Source organism: Hyperolius riggenbachi, chromosome 3 (assembly GCF_040937935.1).
Source record: "Hyperolius riggenbachi isolate aHypRig1 chromosome 3, aHypRig1.pri, whole genome shotgun sequence".
In the NCBI taxonomy this organism is placed as follows: domain Eukaryota; kingdom Metazoa; phylum Chordata; class Amphibia; order Anura; family Hyperoliidae; genus Hyperolius; species Hyperolius riggenbachi.
In genome coordinates this window covers 204,216,736-204,229,601 of record NC_090648.1, presented here as the reverse complement: position 1 = coordinate 204,229,601, position 12,866 = coordinate 204,216,736, and the positions used below count along the sequence as shown (strand labels likewise).

The 12,866-nt window shown below is 45.3% G+C and overlaps 1 protein-coding gene across 3 annotated transcripts in view; it reads left to right on the top strand.

Annotated features, from left to right (window-relative positions):
• OTUD7A (OTU deubiquitinase 7A) overlaps nt 1–12,866 on the top strand; it is a 259,837-nt gene that overhangs the window by 159,024 nt on the left and 87,947 nt on the right. For all 3 annotated transcript variants that reach the window (XM_068272540.1, XM_068272542.1, XM_068272541.1), the window contains exon 6: nt 714–932. In XM_068272540.1, the coding sequence (XP_068128641.1) occupies nt 714–932 (219 nt within the window). The remainder of the gene's footprint in view (nt 1–713; nt 933–12,866) is intronic.

The window sequence follows — 12,866 nt, the reverse complement described above, 5'->3', positions numbered from 1 at the left end:
GGTTAAATATATGTACTTATAGTCTTTACAGATCATTTACGGTAACAGTTTTTGAATGATTGTTATACAAGCATGCTGTTCTACTCTATAAAGAGAGGGGAGGCTGGATGTGTGAGAAACACAAAGTTTGGGTAACTTCATTTGAAGTTTCCCGCAGAACAAAGTTAATCAGACAAGAGATCAATTGCAATGACTATATAAAGAAAAGGCCAGAATAGTTGGGGGATGCTTATACAGATTACGGATTTTCAGCCATGATGGTCGGGAATGATCTGAGAAACAAATGATATATAAAGTACAAGGCGTATCAGGCCTGTGATGGACTAGTGTGATGGACTAGCCCCTGATCATTCTTGTCCAGTTCAGGTAAAATAAATGGAATATTCTTTTCCACCAGGTTTCCTGAAAATTTCCATGCTTCAGTCTACCTCGCAAGGACACTTTGTGGGCGTCAGTGAAACTAGTAGCCTTTTTTGGGTTTACCCTCCTGTCTCCTAAATGCAACCTGTTACAAGTGGTGTGGTACTGTGTCATTGTTCTGTACCTACAGCTGTATGTAGAGGAGCATGGTCAGTGCAACAATATTTCTCAGACACTTTAAACACACACTAGCACTCTAGAGTAATGGCAGTACATTGGAAACAGCAGCTTAGATGCACACACTGCCTTTTCAACAAGTTGTCCATTTTTTCCTAATTCTTTTTTTCTCTTAGAGAAGAGACTCTCCAGAGGCATATCTCATGCCAGCTCGGCCATTGTTTCCCTGGCTCGTCTGCATGTGGCCAATGAATGCAGCAGTGATCCCTTTCCTCTAGAGATGCCCATTTATACATTTCAACTGCCAGACCTCACTGTATACAGCGAGGATTTCAGAGTCTTCATAGAAAGAGATTTAATTGAACAGTCAACAATGGTGGCATTGGAGCAGGCAGGTAAGACACATTTCTGGAATTTTCTTTAAAAAAGTATAACCATCCAATTATGTGACTAAGCATTTAGATTATCAGCTACACAATGTTTATACCGGTATTGTATTTTATTTATTGTCATTTACTAGGAAAATGTTTTAACTGCTTTCAGGAGTCTGTTCAATGTCATAATTTTATTGATCGTTTTCATTTGAAGATTGTTTTACTCTGAGCAGGAAAGTATAGATGTGTTTATCTCTTAGCCACCCTGGCGTTCTATTTCCTCAGGATTTCTGGGCAAGAAGTGGTTCAATTAATTTCCAATAATTTTCAACTTTTTTTTTTTTTTGCAATCATATCAATCAGGTTATTGTATTGAATTCAACTAAAAAAAAAGTGTTTACTGCGAGATGTTGATGACGCTGTGTGACCCTGGTGTCATCAACGCCGATCGCCGGGGGACATGTCATCGCTGAGGGAGAAGCAAAATCCGCATAGGGACATGGAAGAAGGCATTGGGGAAGCTATCAGAGGTACGCGACGAGGGATCAGCACGCCAATGGTGAGTATAATACCCAGATGTGTAGCCAGGTGTATAGGGAGCCACATGTAGCCAGATGTCAGGGTAGCCAGGTGTGTAGGCAGATGTATGTGTAGCCAGGTATAGGGGGCCAGGTGTAGTGTAGCCAGTTATGGGGTGCCAGGTGTAGTGTAGCTAGTAATGGGGTGCCAAGCTACCCCCCCAACACCTTCCCCCAGGCTTTGTGCGCCTGGTGGGGACCCCCCTTCTGGGGGGGGGGGGTGTCCCTGTTCTTTTCAGGCTGTTGGTGGCCGGTGGGGACCCCCCTTCAGGGCAGGGAGGGGGCCCCGTCCTTTGCGGGCTGTGGGCTGTCCCCGTTCTATGCTGGCTGGTAGTGGCCGGTGGGGACCCCCCTTCTGGGCAGGGGGGGGGGTGTCCCCAGCCTTTGCGGGCTGTGGGTGGCCGGTGGGTACCCCCCTTCTGGGCGGGGGAGTGTCCCCGTCCTTTGCGGGCTGTGGGTGGCCTTTCCCTCCCCCCTCCCATCCCCCGTGCAAGCCCCCCCTTCCCCCTGAACCCCTTCCCTCGGTGTGAGTCCTGTTCTACTCACCCAGGCTGTCTCCAGCGGTGGCAGAATGCCTTCTTCCTCCATCCCCGAAGTCTCCTGCTCTGTGTAATTACCGCTACGAGACTTGGTGACGTCACCGAGCCTCGTAGCGGTAACGTCACAGGCCGGCACTTCGGCGTTAGAGAAAGAAGGGATTCTGCGGGTGCCGCTGGAGACAGCCTGGGTGAGTAGAACAGGACTCACACCGAGGGAAGGGGTTCAGCCCGCAAAGGACAGGGACACCCCCCGCCCAGAAGGGGGGTCCCCACCGGCCACCCACAGCCTGCAAAGGACAGGGACAGAGAAGGGGGGTCCCCACCCCTCAACCCACAGCCAGCAAAGGACGGAGGCCCCCGCCCCCCTCCGCCCAGAAAGGGGGTCCCGCCGGCCACTACCAGCCAGCATAAAACGGGGACCCCCCCCCCCGCCCCCCCTTGCTTCACAGAGGGGATCCCCGCCGCCCACTACCAGCCTGCATAGGGAATCCCCCTGCACAGAGCGGACACCCGTCCGCACACAAAGGGGGAATCCTTGCATGCAGCACATTCTCTGCCCCGCCAGCTGCACAGGGATTCCCCAGGGTGGCTGGATGCTTGTTCTGTATGCTGGGGGTAGCACAGATCGCTATCCACAGCGTACAGTCAGGCATCCAGCCATCCTGGGGAATCCCTCTGATGAGGGAAAATTGCCTTGGGCGGTGCAGAGAAACAGGAAATCTCCCTGGCGGGATCGACGAGCTCAGCTCGTCCACAACACTTTCAGCAAGTTTTTGCTGGACGAGCTGAGCTCGTCCAGAACGCTAGGGAGGTTAAAGCAAAAATTCAGGCAGTTAAAAAGTTTGCCGAGTATTCTTATTTGTTGTAATTTAAAATAGGTCTTCTAATTTGGACCTACAAGCAACTTTCATAGCAGTTCCTTTGGAAGAACTGTAAACCACATTTGTCAGGTGGCAAAGATACTTTTTACCACAAAGCAGAAACCACATCAAGCCAGTATATTTTCTTTGTCTATAATTAGCTTATTTTACCTCATATCGCTATGGCACCAAAATTCCAAGCAGATATGACTTCCGTTTTAACTTACTATATTTGTAGTGCAAAAACTCAGTATTATAAATACAGCAGTCAGGTTGAATAGGGACAGTAGAGCATTTGGAAGTACAGCTCTAAAATGCAAAGCTGGGACTAATAACACAATTAAAGGTGTGGTGTGCTGATTGGCTGTAGCATTGCCTCACAGAATTTGAGTGTTTAGTTAGATTTCTGCACATGATGTTTCCTGCGTTGTGTGTATACTTTCCCTCTCAGGATTTTCTTGGCTGTCTCTGAATTTTTCAGCTCTCTCATGGTCTAAAAATATATTGATCTTTGAGATAGCAAACCAAATTGGTGAGAGGGCAATCAGCTTTACAGAGTGTTTAGTGTGATCATATTGTTTAGCACAATGCAAATATGTTCATTAGACTTAAATGTGGGACAGCTGGGAAATAGAGGGACTGGGGGATTTGTTTACAAAATATAGTTCCCCACTAAGGGCTCTTTCACATTAGGGCAGATTTTCTGCGTTTCAACGCAAAGGGTAAAGTTTGCGTTACCCAAGGTGAAATGAAAGTCCATAGACTTTCATTTTAGCTTTCACATATAACGCAGCCTTTTTGTGCGTTGCGTTACACTGCACCCAGGCGCAGTTTTTCGGCCGATGCTAGCTTTATGCGTTACAATGTTAGTCAATGTAAAACGCACACTATGTGCGTTTTTAATCCGTTAACGCAGGTAATCAGTCCCAGAATGCAACAGAGGAACAATGTAGAAAGTTGAAAGCTAAAAGAAAAAAAATTACCTGCGTTTTTCTATGTGCTGTAACGCATTGAAAACGGATTAAAAACGCACACTCACTGCAGTGCAACGCATATCAAAACGCATCCACAAAACGTATGCTTTGAGCGTTCTCCAACGCAAGCTCTGATGTGAAAGAGCCCTAAAGAGAGCCAGGTGTGAGCTGTAAGTGACTGATGGCAATAATAAATGGAGGGGATTTCACATTTATGGTGTTTTTCCTCCTCAGCAATCGCAATGTGCCTGCTCATGCCTGCCCTTCCCCCTCCCAGTCAGTCTTAACCACTTAAAGGAATACTATCGATACCCAAGTGTTCTAAAATGACAATGTACAAATAATGTCTAAGTAGCTGTGTAAACATTTTCCTACTTTTCATGTTAAATATCAGAGGCAAAAACTGTAATTTATTGAGGGTAGGATTTAGCTATATTGGGACAAATCAATTGCAGAAGGGGTGTCTGCTTCAATGCACAGCCAGAGACTACAGAAAGCAAATATCAAACATATCAAACTCTGAAAGCAAAAACAGTATGAAAAGCTGTGATAATTAGTTACATTTCCTCTGCTCTCTTCAGACAGGTCAGTCAGAAACACAGGACACAGGATCTGCAGCTGTTGGGAGCTCTCTCTGTCACACACAGAGCTACACATAGAGTTAACTGATCAAGTGTGAGGGGAATTTCCCCTCTCCTCATGGCTCAGTCAGCCTTCAGTTTTGGCATCAGTAAACTTTGAAAGTATTTTGCTAACAGTAAACAAAGAAATTGCTACTAAAATGTATACATCAGTACTTAGCAGCACTTCCCAAACAATTCCTGTGTCAATTGAAAAAAATATGTGAATCGATAGTATTCCTTTAAGCTGCATGGACATGATAGTCACATCTACAGAACCACACAGGAATGGGACTATCACATCCATGCACTCAGCCAGTAACAGCGATCATTCAAAATGCATACAGGAACTACATTACTTCCTGTAACAATCGTGTGTGCATGTGACTACTGCAGCAGTGATTGGTGAAAGGGATCATGCAATCCCTTGACACCATTGGTGTAGTGATTTGCCTAAGGGATCATGCAATTCCAGTCCCTCAATGATCACTATTACGGCTAATAATAGTGATCATTGTTATAATTTAAGTAGGCCTCAGTTACTTGGCCTGAGTTTTATGTAAAAGGCTTGTCCGCAGTGTATGCCTTTAAAATAAATAGAGGTTTTGTGATGCAGGCAGAGGCATCTCAGGGTCTGCGTGTAGCAGAGGATACACGCAGATACTGAGAACATGTTCCTAAAAGAAGGCCATCGGACTACTCTGACCTTAACACTACACCACAGGAACAGAAAACATTGGCCATATTTACTAAACATCCACGTTCCTGCATATGGGTCAAATGCCTCATTGATTATTAATCAAGTAGGTGTGTATGATGACACCACGAGTGGGTCCACCAATAATCTGGTCTAGGGGGTGGCGAAGATGATGTCATATTTAACTCTTTCCTAGTCGGTATTAAAAGCTGAGGGAGCTATGAGAGCTCACTTCTGCTTCTTCCTTCCGCACTAGCTAGCAAGGCTGACTGGGACGACTTCTAAGCATGTTCTTCCTTTCTGTAATCTGATATAATGTATGCTGTACATAGGTAGTTTAGTGTAACGTAGTTAGGAAGAAATTACCTGATAGACTTCAGCAGGGAGTCTAATCACGAGCTTGTAACGCAACATGAAGATTGGCATGGCTAGGATATGATGAATGTATCTATCTGTATTCCTGTTTCCTGAATAAATAACGTAAACATTGAAGAAGCCTGAGAAAGTCTATATCCTGTTTGCGGTGTGGAGAGTCAAGTGATCTCACAGTCTGTGAGACGGTGGTGTCGAAGCGAGGTGATATAAGAACAGTTTATAACAGTGGCGCTGAAACCCTTCCCTGCCTAGCAAAACAGGCAGACAGGGGCCGGGGCCGAAGAAGAAGTTTAAAGATATTCCACAGCAAAACAAGCGGAATAGACGGACGCGGACTGTTAAGCTTATCAAGCTGAGACTGATAAGCTGGTGTGGGTGTGTGGGAGCCGAGCACACACGGGCTGCAATTCGAGTAAACCAGCGGCGAAACTCGTAGATGTTAAACTTTGACTGTAAGTGCACGCAGTCATAGCCTAAACCGGATCACAGGTGACTGGAAGGCTCCGAGGCCGGCTGGCAGCTGCCGCTGAAGATCGATCCGCTGAGCCAGTGTGGGTACACAGAGATGACGCTCAGTAGTTCCAGGGATCTACTCAGTTTCGTGGAGTTGCCACAAGCTGGTCGAATTGGCAGGCGTACGAAGTCCTCTCAGGCAAGTTTGATTTACGTGTTATATGGCGTTATCTGTGTTGTATTTGGTGTTATAACAAGGAGAGGATAATGTGGTTATATGTACATTCTGTGTTAATTGCAGCATGGAGGCTGCGTGCTTTATTTTTTATTTTTTTTGTTCCTTCTTCTAGGTTGGTTTTGTTTTTTTTCTCCTCGTCCAGAGACTGGGAGTGATGCCAGCTGTGTTTTAGCCTAGCAGAGAGCGCCCCACGGAAGAGATAGGGGGGGGCGGCTGTCGAGCAGGTGGAGGGGAGAGAAGAAAGAGAGAGATAGCTGAGTAGACAGGAGAGGGGAGTTGAGACAGTTGTAAAACTTAGAAGTAAGTTTTTCTTCGGTGAGCTGTTTTTTTTCTAAGTAAGTTATAGCTGCAGCTGAGATAATGGGTGAGGTTTTTGTTTGTTTTTCCTCCGTGCGTTTCCAGTCAGAGCTGCTAACATGCTTGTAAATATCTGTATCTGTTATGTTGTTTAGCCAGTTTGTCTGTTGTGCGTTTCAGCAGTACTAGCTGTTAATATGGTTTAGAGTTACGCTGCGCGTTTGAGTAGTTCTGAGTTATGGCGGTGATATGCTGCAGATGATTTCTGAGGAGAGAGAGTTTTCTACGTCCTTGGGTGATGCTAAGATGTAATATATTTAGCATTGCAGCTGTGACGCGGTTGGTCTCAAGTTTGGCAAGCATCCCAGAGAGGATAGGTAGCGGAAGGCTGACTCTCGGTAAAATGTATCGATGCTGTGTGTAACTATGCATAAAAATGTTTGTTCTGTGTGTATTTTGTTTTCTCTCCTAAGATATAGGAACGAGAGGCTGCTATGGGAGCAGCCATCTTAGCTGGCAGTCCAGGACTCAAAATGGCGGCAGTGGAGAGAGCCCGCCCCCGAGAGTCATGGCCCCCACACGTCATGGCAGGGGGGAGGAGGGGCTGGGGGATCCACGTCACGTCAGGCTGTGCTCGCGGCTCTGGGCAGAGCAGCTGAAAGGGAGGGGGGTAGAAATACAGAGACATGCTACTGAGTGTCTCGGTTTTCAAAGTATTTCCCCAGAAGCTTTTCCCTGGGTCCATGGAAAGGAATGCCAGGATATGTGCACCAAGCTATTACTGTCACATTAGCAGGAGCACAGATAGAAAGTGTGTCCCAGCTAGGTGCAGGGACACACGTAGCAGTGCAGGTCAGGAAAGTGTCTGTACTGAGTTGCTTACGGGATTATTCCTGTAAGTGGGGCACCTTAATGGGTGGTGCAGCATGAGTTCCCAATAGAGTATAGAGGGGGACAGTGCATCAGGGGGGTGCCGGAGGTGGAAAAAAGGGAGTTGACCAATCCGGGTTTCCGTCACCGCTGCTGCAGAGCGGTAACGTTTTTTTCCGTTTTTTTGTCGTGGACAGGGCCAGAGCTTGACTGAGAGGTCTATGCTGGGCTGGGGCTGTTTTTTTGTGCGTTTTTTTTCGTCCACTGATTGGTCAAATATGTTTTTTCCAGCTCCTATCAATTGTAGCACAAAGAACAAAAACTGACCGCAGTTCATGGGGCAATTATACAGATGATAGAATTGCCATGTACAGAGTGACAGTGTATCAGTACGCTGTTTGCCATGTGACTACCTTCCATGTGGGCATTCAGGGATCTGCATACAGGCATGTGACGCTGGTATGCTTAGCCCTGCACCCTGTGTAGTTTAAGTGCAAAGCGCTCCTTCCTACAGGGAGGCAGCCGGTTTTTTTTGGGTAGTCTAGGTAGTGGCACGGCAAACATTGATCAGAGGGTACAACACACAGAACTTCTAGCAGAGCTGGTATCGCAATGAAGTTCTAGATAAGTAGATGCGATAATGAGTAAGAGCATTGCAGGCTCACCTGCAAAGCAGCAACAGGTGTGGCATCCGGAATCTGTGCATGCGACGGCCGCGCATGGACAGATAGGGGGGGATGTGGAGTGAGCTGCAATGGGGTGAGAGCTTCCAAAGGTGAAGCGAGCTTCCAAAGGTGAAGTCCGCGGGAGCATATTTTAAACAGGTAAGTACTGAGGATAGTACTGAGGTAGGGGGGTGAAGTTTAACTCCAATCTACCAATAAGAGTAAACAGAGTTCATGAGAACCATAAAACAACGAGATCAATTACGGTATATATTGATCATTTTAAAGGGTAAAGAGTACAAGCCGCAGGGCGAATCCCAAATCATTAATAAGAATTGATTTGTTTGTATTTCGATTTCAGGTGTTTGGCAATATGGAATTGAGACAGCTGCAGTGCTAGCAGCAAAGATGGAGATGTCAGTCGGATAAGCGAAAGGTTCCAGATGCCAATCTAAGCTTGGAGGAACACGAGATTCCTGAAATCGGAAAGAGACTAAAACACGAGATTCCTGAAATTGGAAAGAGACTAAAACACGAGATTCCTGAAATTGGAAAGAGACTAAAACACGAGATTTCGGAGATCGGAAAGAGACTAACAAAACTGTCTGAGCAAAGCATAATGCAAAGTGCTAATGTTTTTCTTTCCCAAGGTGGTGCTTTTATAATGAAGAGTACCGTGCTGATGGTGATCCTAGGTTGCCATTCCGTCCTAGGAGAACGAAGAGAGGACATTCTCATGTATAATAAGGGGTTAATGAGAATGCAAGGCCCAAACATGTTGATGTTGGGTGACAAAGGTACTGATCCTTTCACACCTCCCTCTGATTGGCACAGATGGACCAAGCAGGGATGGAGGGAAAGAGCACTTGTGCCAGGAGAAAACAAATTTCATGGCACAATGTGGGTGAAAGGTCTGAAGGGTCAGGTGTGCGGGCAGTGGGGATTGAATGGCAGTGTAAATCTGCTATTTAATACCACACTCCCAGAATCGATGCACCGATCCAAAGGTTTGTTAAAAGGTACATTGCAGTACAAGGGGTACATGCAAAAGGTGGAGTGTGTGATTCAGGGGTACCTTGTCTTGGTTATGCAGAGTGAGATGGTTCCAGAGTGGAGAGGAACGAGCAGGAGGCGTCAATTCTCTTACCAGAGAGACGCAGGGGACAACATCACACTCTGGAGCTACCAACAGAGAGTGCCTCTGAAACAACTATACACACGTAAAAGCTGGAAAGCCGAGGGTGGGTGGTTCTCGAAACAAGAAGTAAAAATAAGTAAGAAGCCCACACAGGGAACCCCATTCACACCACACGGGTCACAACAGGGGACGATATTACACAGTCCATATGCAGCAGCTTATCCTCATGATAGTTGGGTAAGTGAAGAGGTACTCTTAATCGAACGATTGCAGAGAGTACAGTCTTCCCGACCTCAGGTACATAGTGTGCCTCAGGACATAAGGGGGGAAGAGGTCCAATCAAGACAGCTGGGGACATATTTTGTCAGCGAGAGATTGGACAAGGGGAGGTATATTACTTTTCCTGGAGAAGGATCTTTTGCATGGCAGCTTCGAGATGTTTGGGTGAACAAATGGAAACGGTGCAACATTCCTTTAGGCACCGCTACTTCCTTAGTTCCCACCTTAACCCGTGTCTTACACCAGGACCTGAGAGGTCAACCTTTTTTGGTGCTAGACGGGGAGGTGAAGCAAATAGAGTTGTCCTCATGCGGGCAATTCTTGCAGAAGTACCTGCGTTGGCCGGGGCAAGTCAAATTTAGTGAAGAAGCCTGCAGGCTCAATAACGCAGAATGCGAGACTACCATTCAAAAGATCCACCCTGAAGCCCAACCGATAGTTCCGGTGGCTGAAGGAAAGGTTTGGTTTTTTAACATAAGTTCTAATGATACATTCAAGGTATATTCTCATAATTGTTCCGATAAGGGGGAGTTTCCAAGGGGAACATATTGGGTGAGTGGAGATCCCATATGGATCCTGTCATCCAGGTTGGATGACGTTGTTTTTCAAATTGGTAAGAAAAATCTAAAATTCAAAGTTTCACGGGTAGTTCCCGTCCTGAAAGAGAACACGACATGGGACAAAGGGGAACAGGTTTTGATCCAAGATGACCACATTTTGTTACAAAGGTTAAACAAACAGTACACTAAGTTAGAGGTAAGATTTCACCATGATACAGGTGATCTTCACGAGGTAGAACACAAAAATGAGCAGGTGAGTTCCAGTCTGACCTGGTGGACAAAGGTTCCGGTGATGTTCCAGGGACACTCGGACTGGGCCTCTGCAGTTCCAAAGTTCTTTCTATACCCACTGGTCGTCTGGATGGGGATGACAACGTTAGGCATCATTATCCAGGTGAGGTTGCGGGTTAAAATTACGTAAAACACATGAACCTGGTCCAGAGATTGTAAACAATCTCCTGAACCAATAGTTTAAATTAAGGGATATACAGGGTTACGGGTATAGGTTTAGTAGTACCTGTGATGGAGCTGATTGTATAAAGGCGCTCTTTTAGAAGGCACCTGGCACTGCTCCGTTTTGTAACAACCAAACGAGTTTCACTTTTCTGTGGTCATGCAAGTTTGTGAGTGATACGTAAGTGACGCAAATGCTGAGCATGTGGTATAGAGGGACTTAGAAGTAGGGCCTCCCCAGAGAGCCTGGTTACAGGAAGACCAAGAGGTCTTGCTCTCTCTCTTCCAGGGGTAATCGCCTAGAGCAGAGAAGTTGTGTGAGCACGAACATCGAAAAGTGAAACATAAAAGAAAAGAAACCAGGTACTGGGAGGTTCAGACGCTGGGATCTGCGGGTCAAGCCGTTTTAGGGGGGATTGTTATAATTTAAGTAGGCCTCAGTTACTTGGCCTGAGTTTTGTCCGCAGTGTATGCCTTTAAAATAAATAGACATTTTGTGATGCAGGCAGAGGCATCTCAGGGTCTGCGTGTAGCAGAGGATACACGCAGATACTGAGAACATGTTCCTAAAAGAAGGCCATCGGACTACTCTGACCTTAACACTACACCACAGGAACAGAAAACATTGGCCATATTTACTAAACATCCACGTTCCTGCATATGGGTCAAATGCCTCATTGATTATTAATCAAGTAGGTGTGTATGATGACACCACAAGTGGGTCCACCAATAAGCTGGTCTAGGGGGTGGCGAAGATGATGTCATATTTAACTCTTTCCTAGTCGGTATTAAAAGCTGAGGGAGCTATGAGAGCTCACTTCTGCTTCTTCCTTCCGCACTAGCTAGCAAGGCTGACTGGGACGACTTCTAAGCATGTTCTTCCTTTCTGTAATCTGATATAATGTATGCTGTACATAGGTAGTTTAGTGTAACGTAGTTAGGAAGAAGGTACCTGATAGACTTCAGCAGGGAGTCTAATCACGAGCTTGTAACGCAACATGAAGATTGGCATGGCTAGGATATGATGAATGTATCTATCTGTATTCCTGTTTCCTGAATAAATAACGTAAACATTGAAGAAGCCTGAGAAAGTCTATATCCTGTTTGCGGTGTGGAGAGTCAAGTGATCTCACAGTCTGTGAGACGGTGGTGTCGAAGCGAGGTGATATAAGAACAGTTTATAGCAATCATTGCTAAAAAAATAGTTTATAAATGATGTGTCTTATAGCTTGGACCCCTGTATTTCCCAAATGCATTTTTAGAGAATGATTGCTGTTACTGGCTTTAACAGCAATCGTTCTCTCTAAACAGGCACAGATTGGCTCAGGGGACACATGTCCCCTTCCACCAATTCTTCCTGCTTCAGGTTCGCACGCAGCACCCAGCTGAGTGCATGGACTTGATACTCATGTCCCTGCGGCTATAGCAGCCGCGGATGTGACTATCACCTCCATGCAGCTTAAGTGCTTAAAATAATAGTTTTTTAAATAAAATTCATTTAATATATTGTTCTACCAAATGCACATAAAAACCCTACTTGAACTAGTGCTTAAGGTGAACCTGAGATGAAAATAAACTAATAAGATAAACAATTAGATCTGTCCTCCTACTCCTATAAATTACTTTTTTAGATATCTGAAGGCTTTATTTTATGTATAAACATTTACAAAGCCGATTAAATGTTTTGCATTCTCTGGTCAATTGCAGTGTCTCAAGAGTCCCAGAGTAAAAATACTTGAACTATTGACCCTTTATGTTACCTGTGCAGGCAGAAGCCCAGTTATCCGCATAGGGAAGTGTTTTATAGCTGTAATTTGTTATCAGTAAGCAGGGGAAAACCTGTCAGTTCTATAGCTGAATATTAACTATTTCAAGCCGGTAATAAAGAAAAAGGAGCACAGCATCAGTGATAAGAAATTCCAACTATAAAACACTTTCCAAGCAGAAAATGGCTTCTGAGAGCAAGAAAGAGATAAAAAAGGTGAATTTCTTATCAGTGAGGGTCACACTGTAGTCACTTCCTGTCTGAGTCAGGACTGAGTTAGCCACTTACATACCTGATATTTAACTCTTTCAGGCAGAGAAAGAAAAAAAAGGAACACAGCATAGTTATTTGTGTGCTTGGCACTGTACATACACATGTCTATCTCATCCTGTCACATGTCAGTTTGGGTATCCTTTAAAATTTGAACTGAATGTGCATTGCTAACAGTAAATGTGCAGAGAGAGGCTTATGTAAATTTGGCTCCATCACCTTGACTTACATGCATTAAAACTGATGTAGAATTACCTAGTTCTTAACTACCACTTGGGCTCACCCATGTGACTGCACTCCTGATCCCCCGTCCTATATGTGATC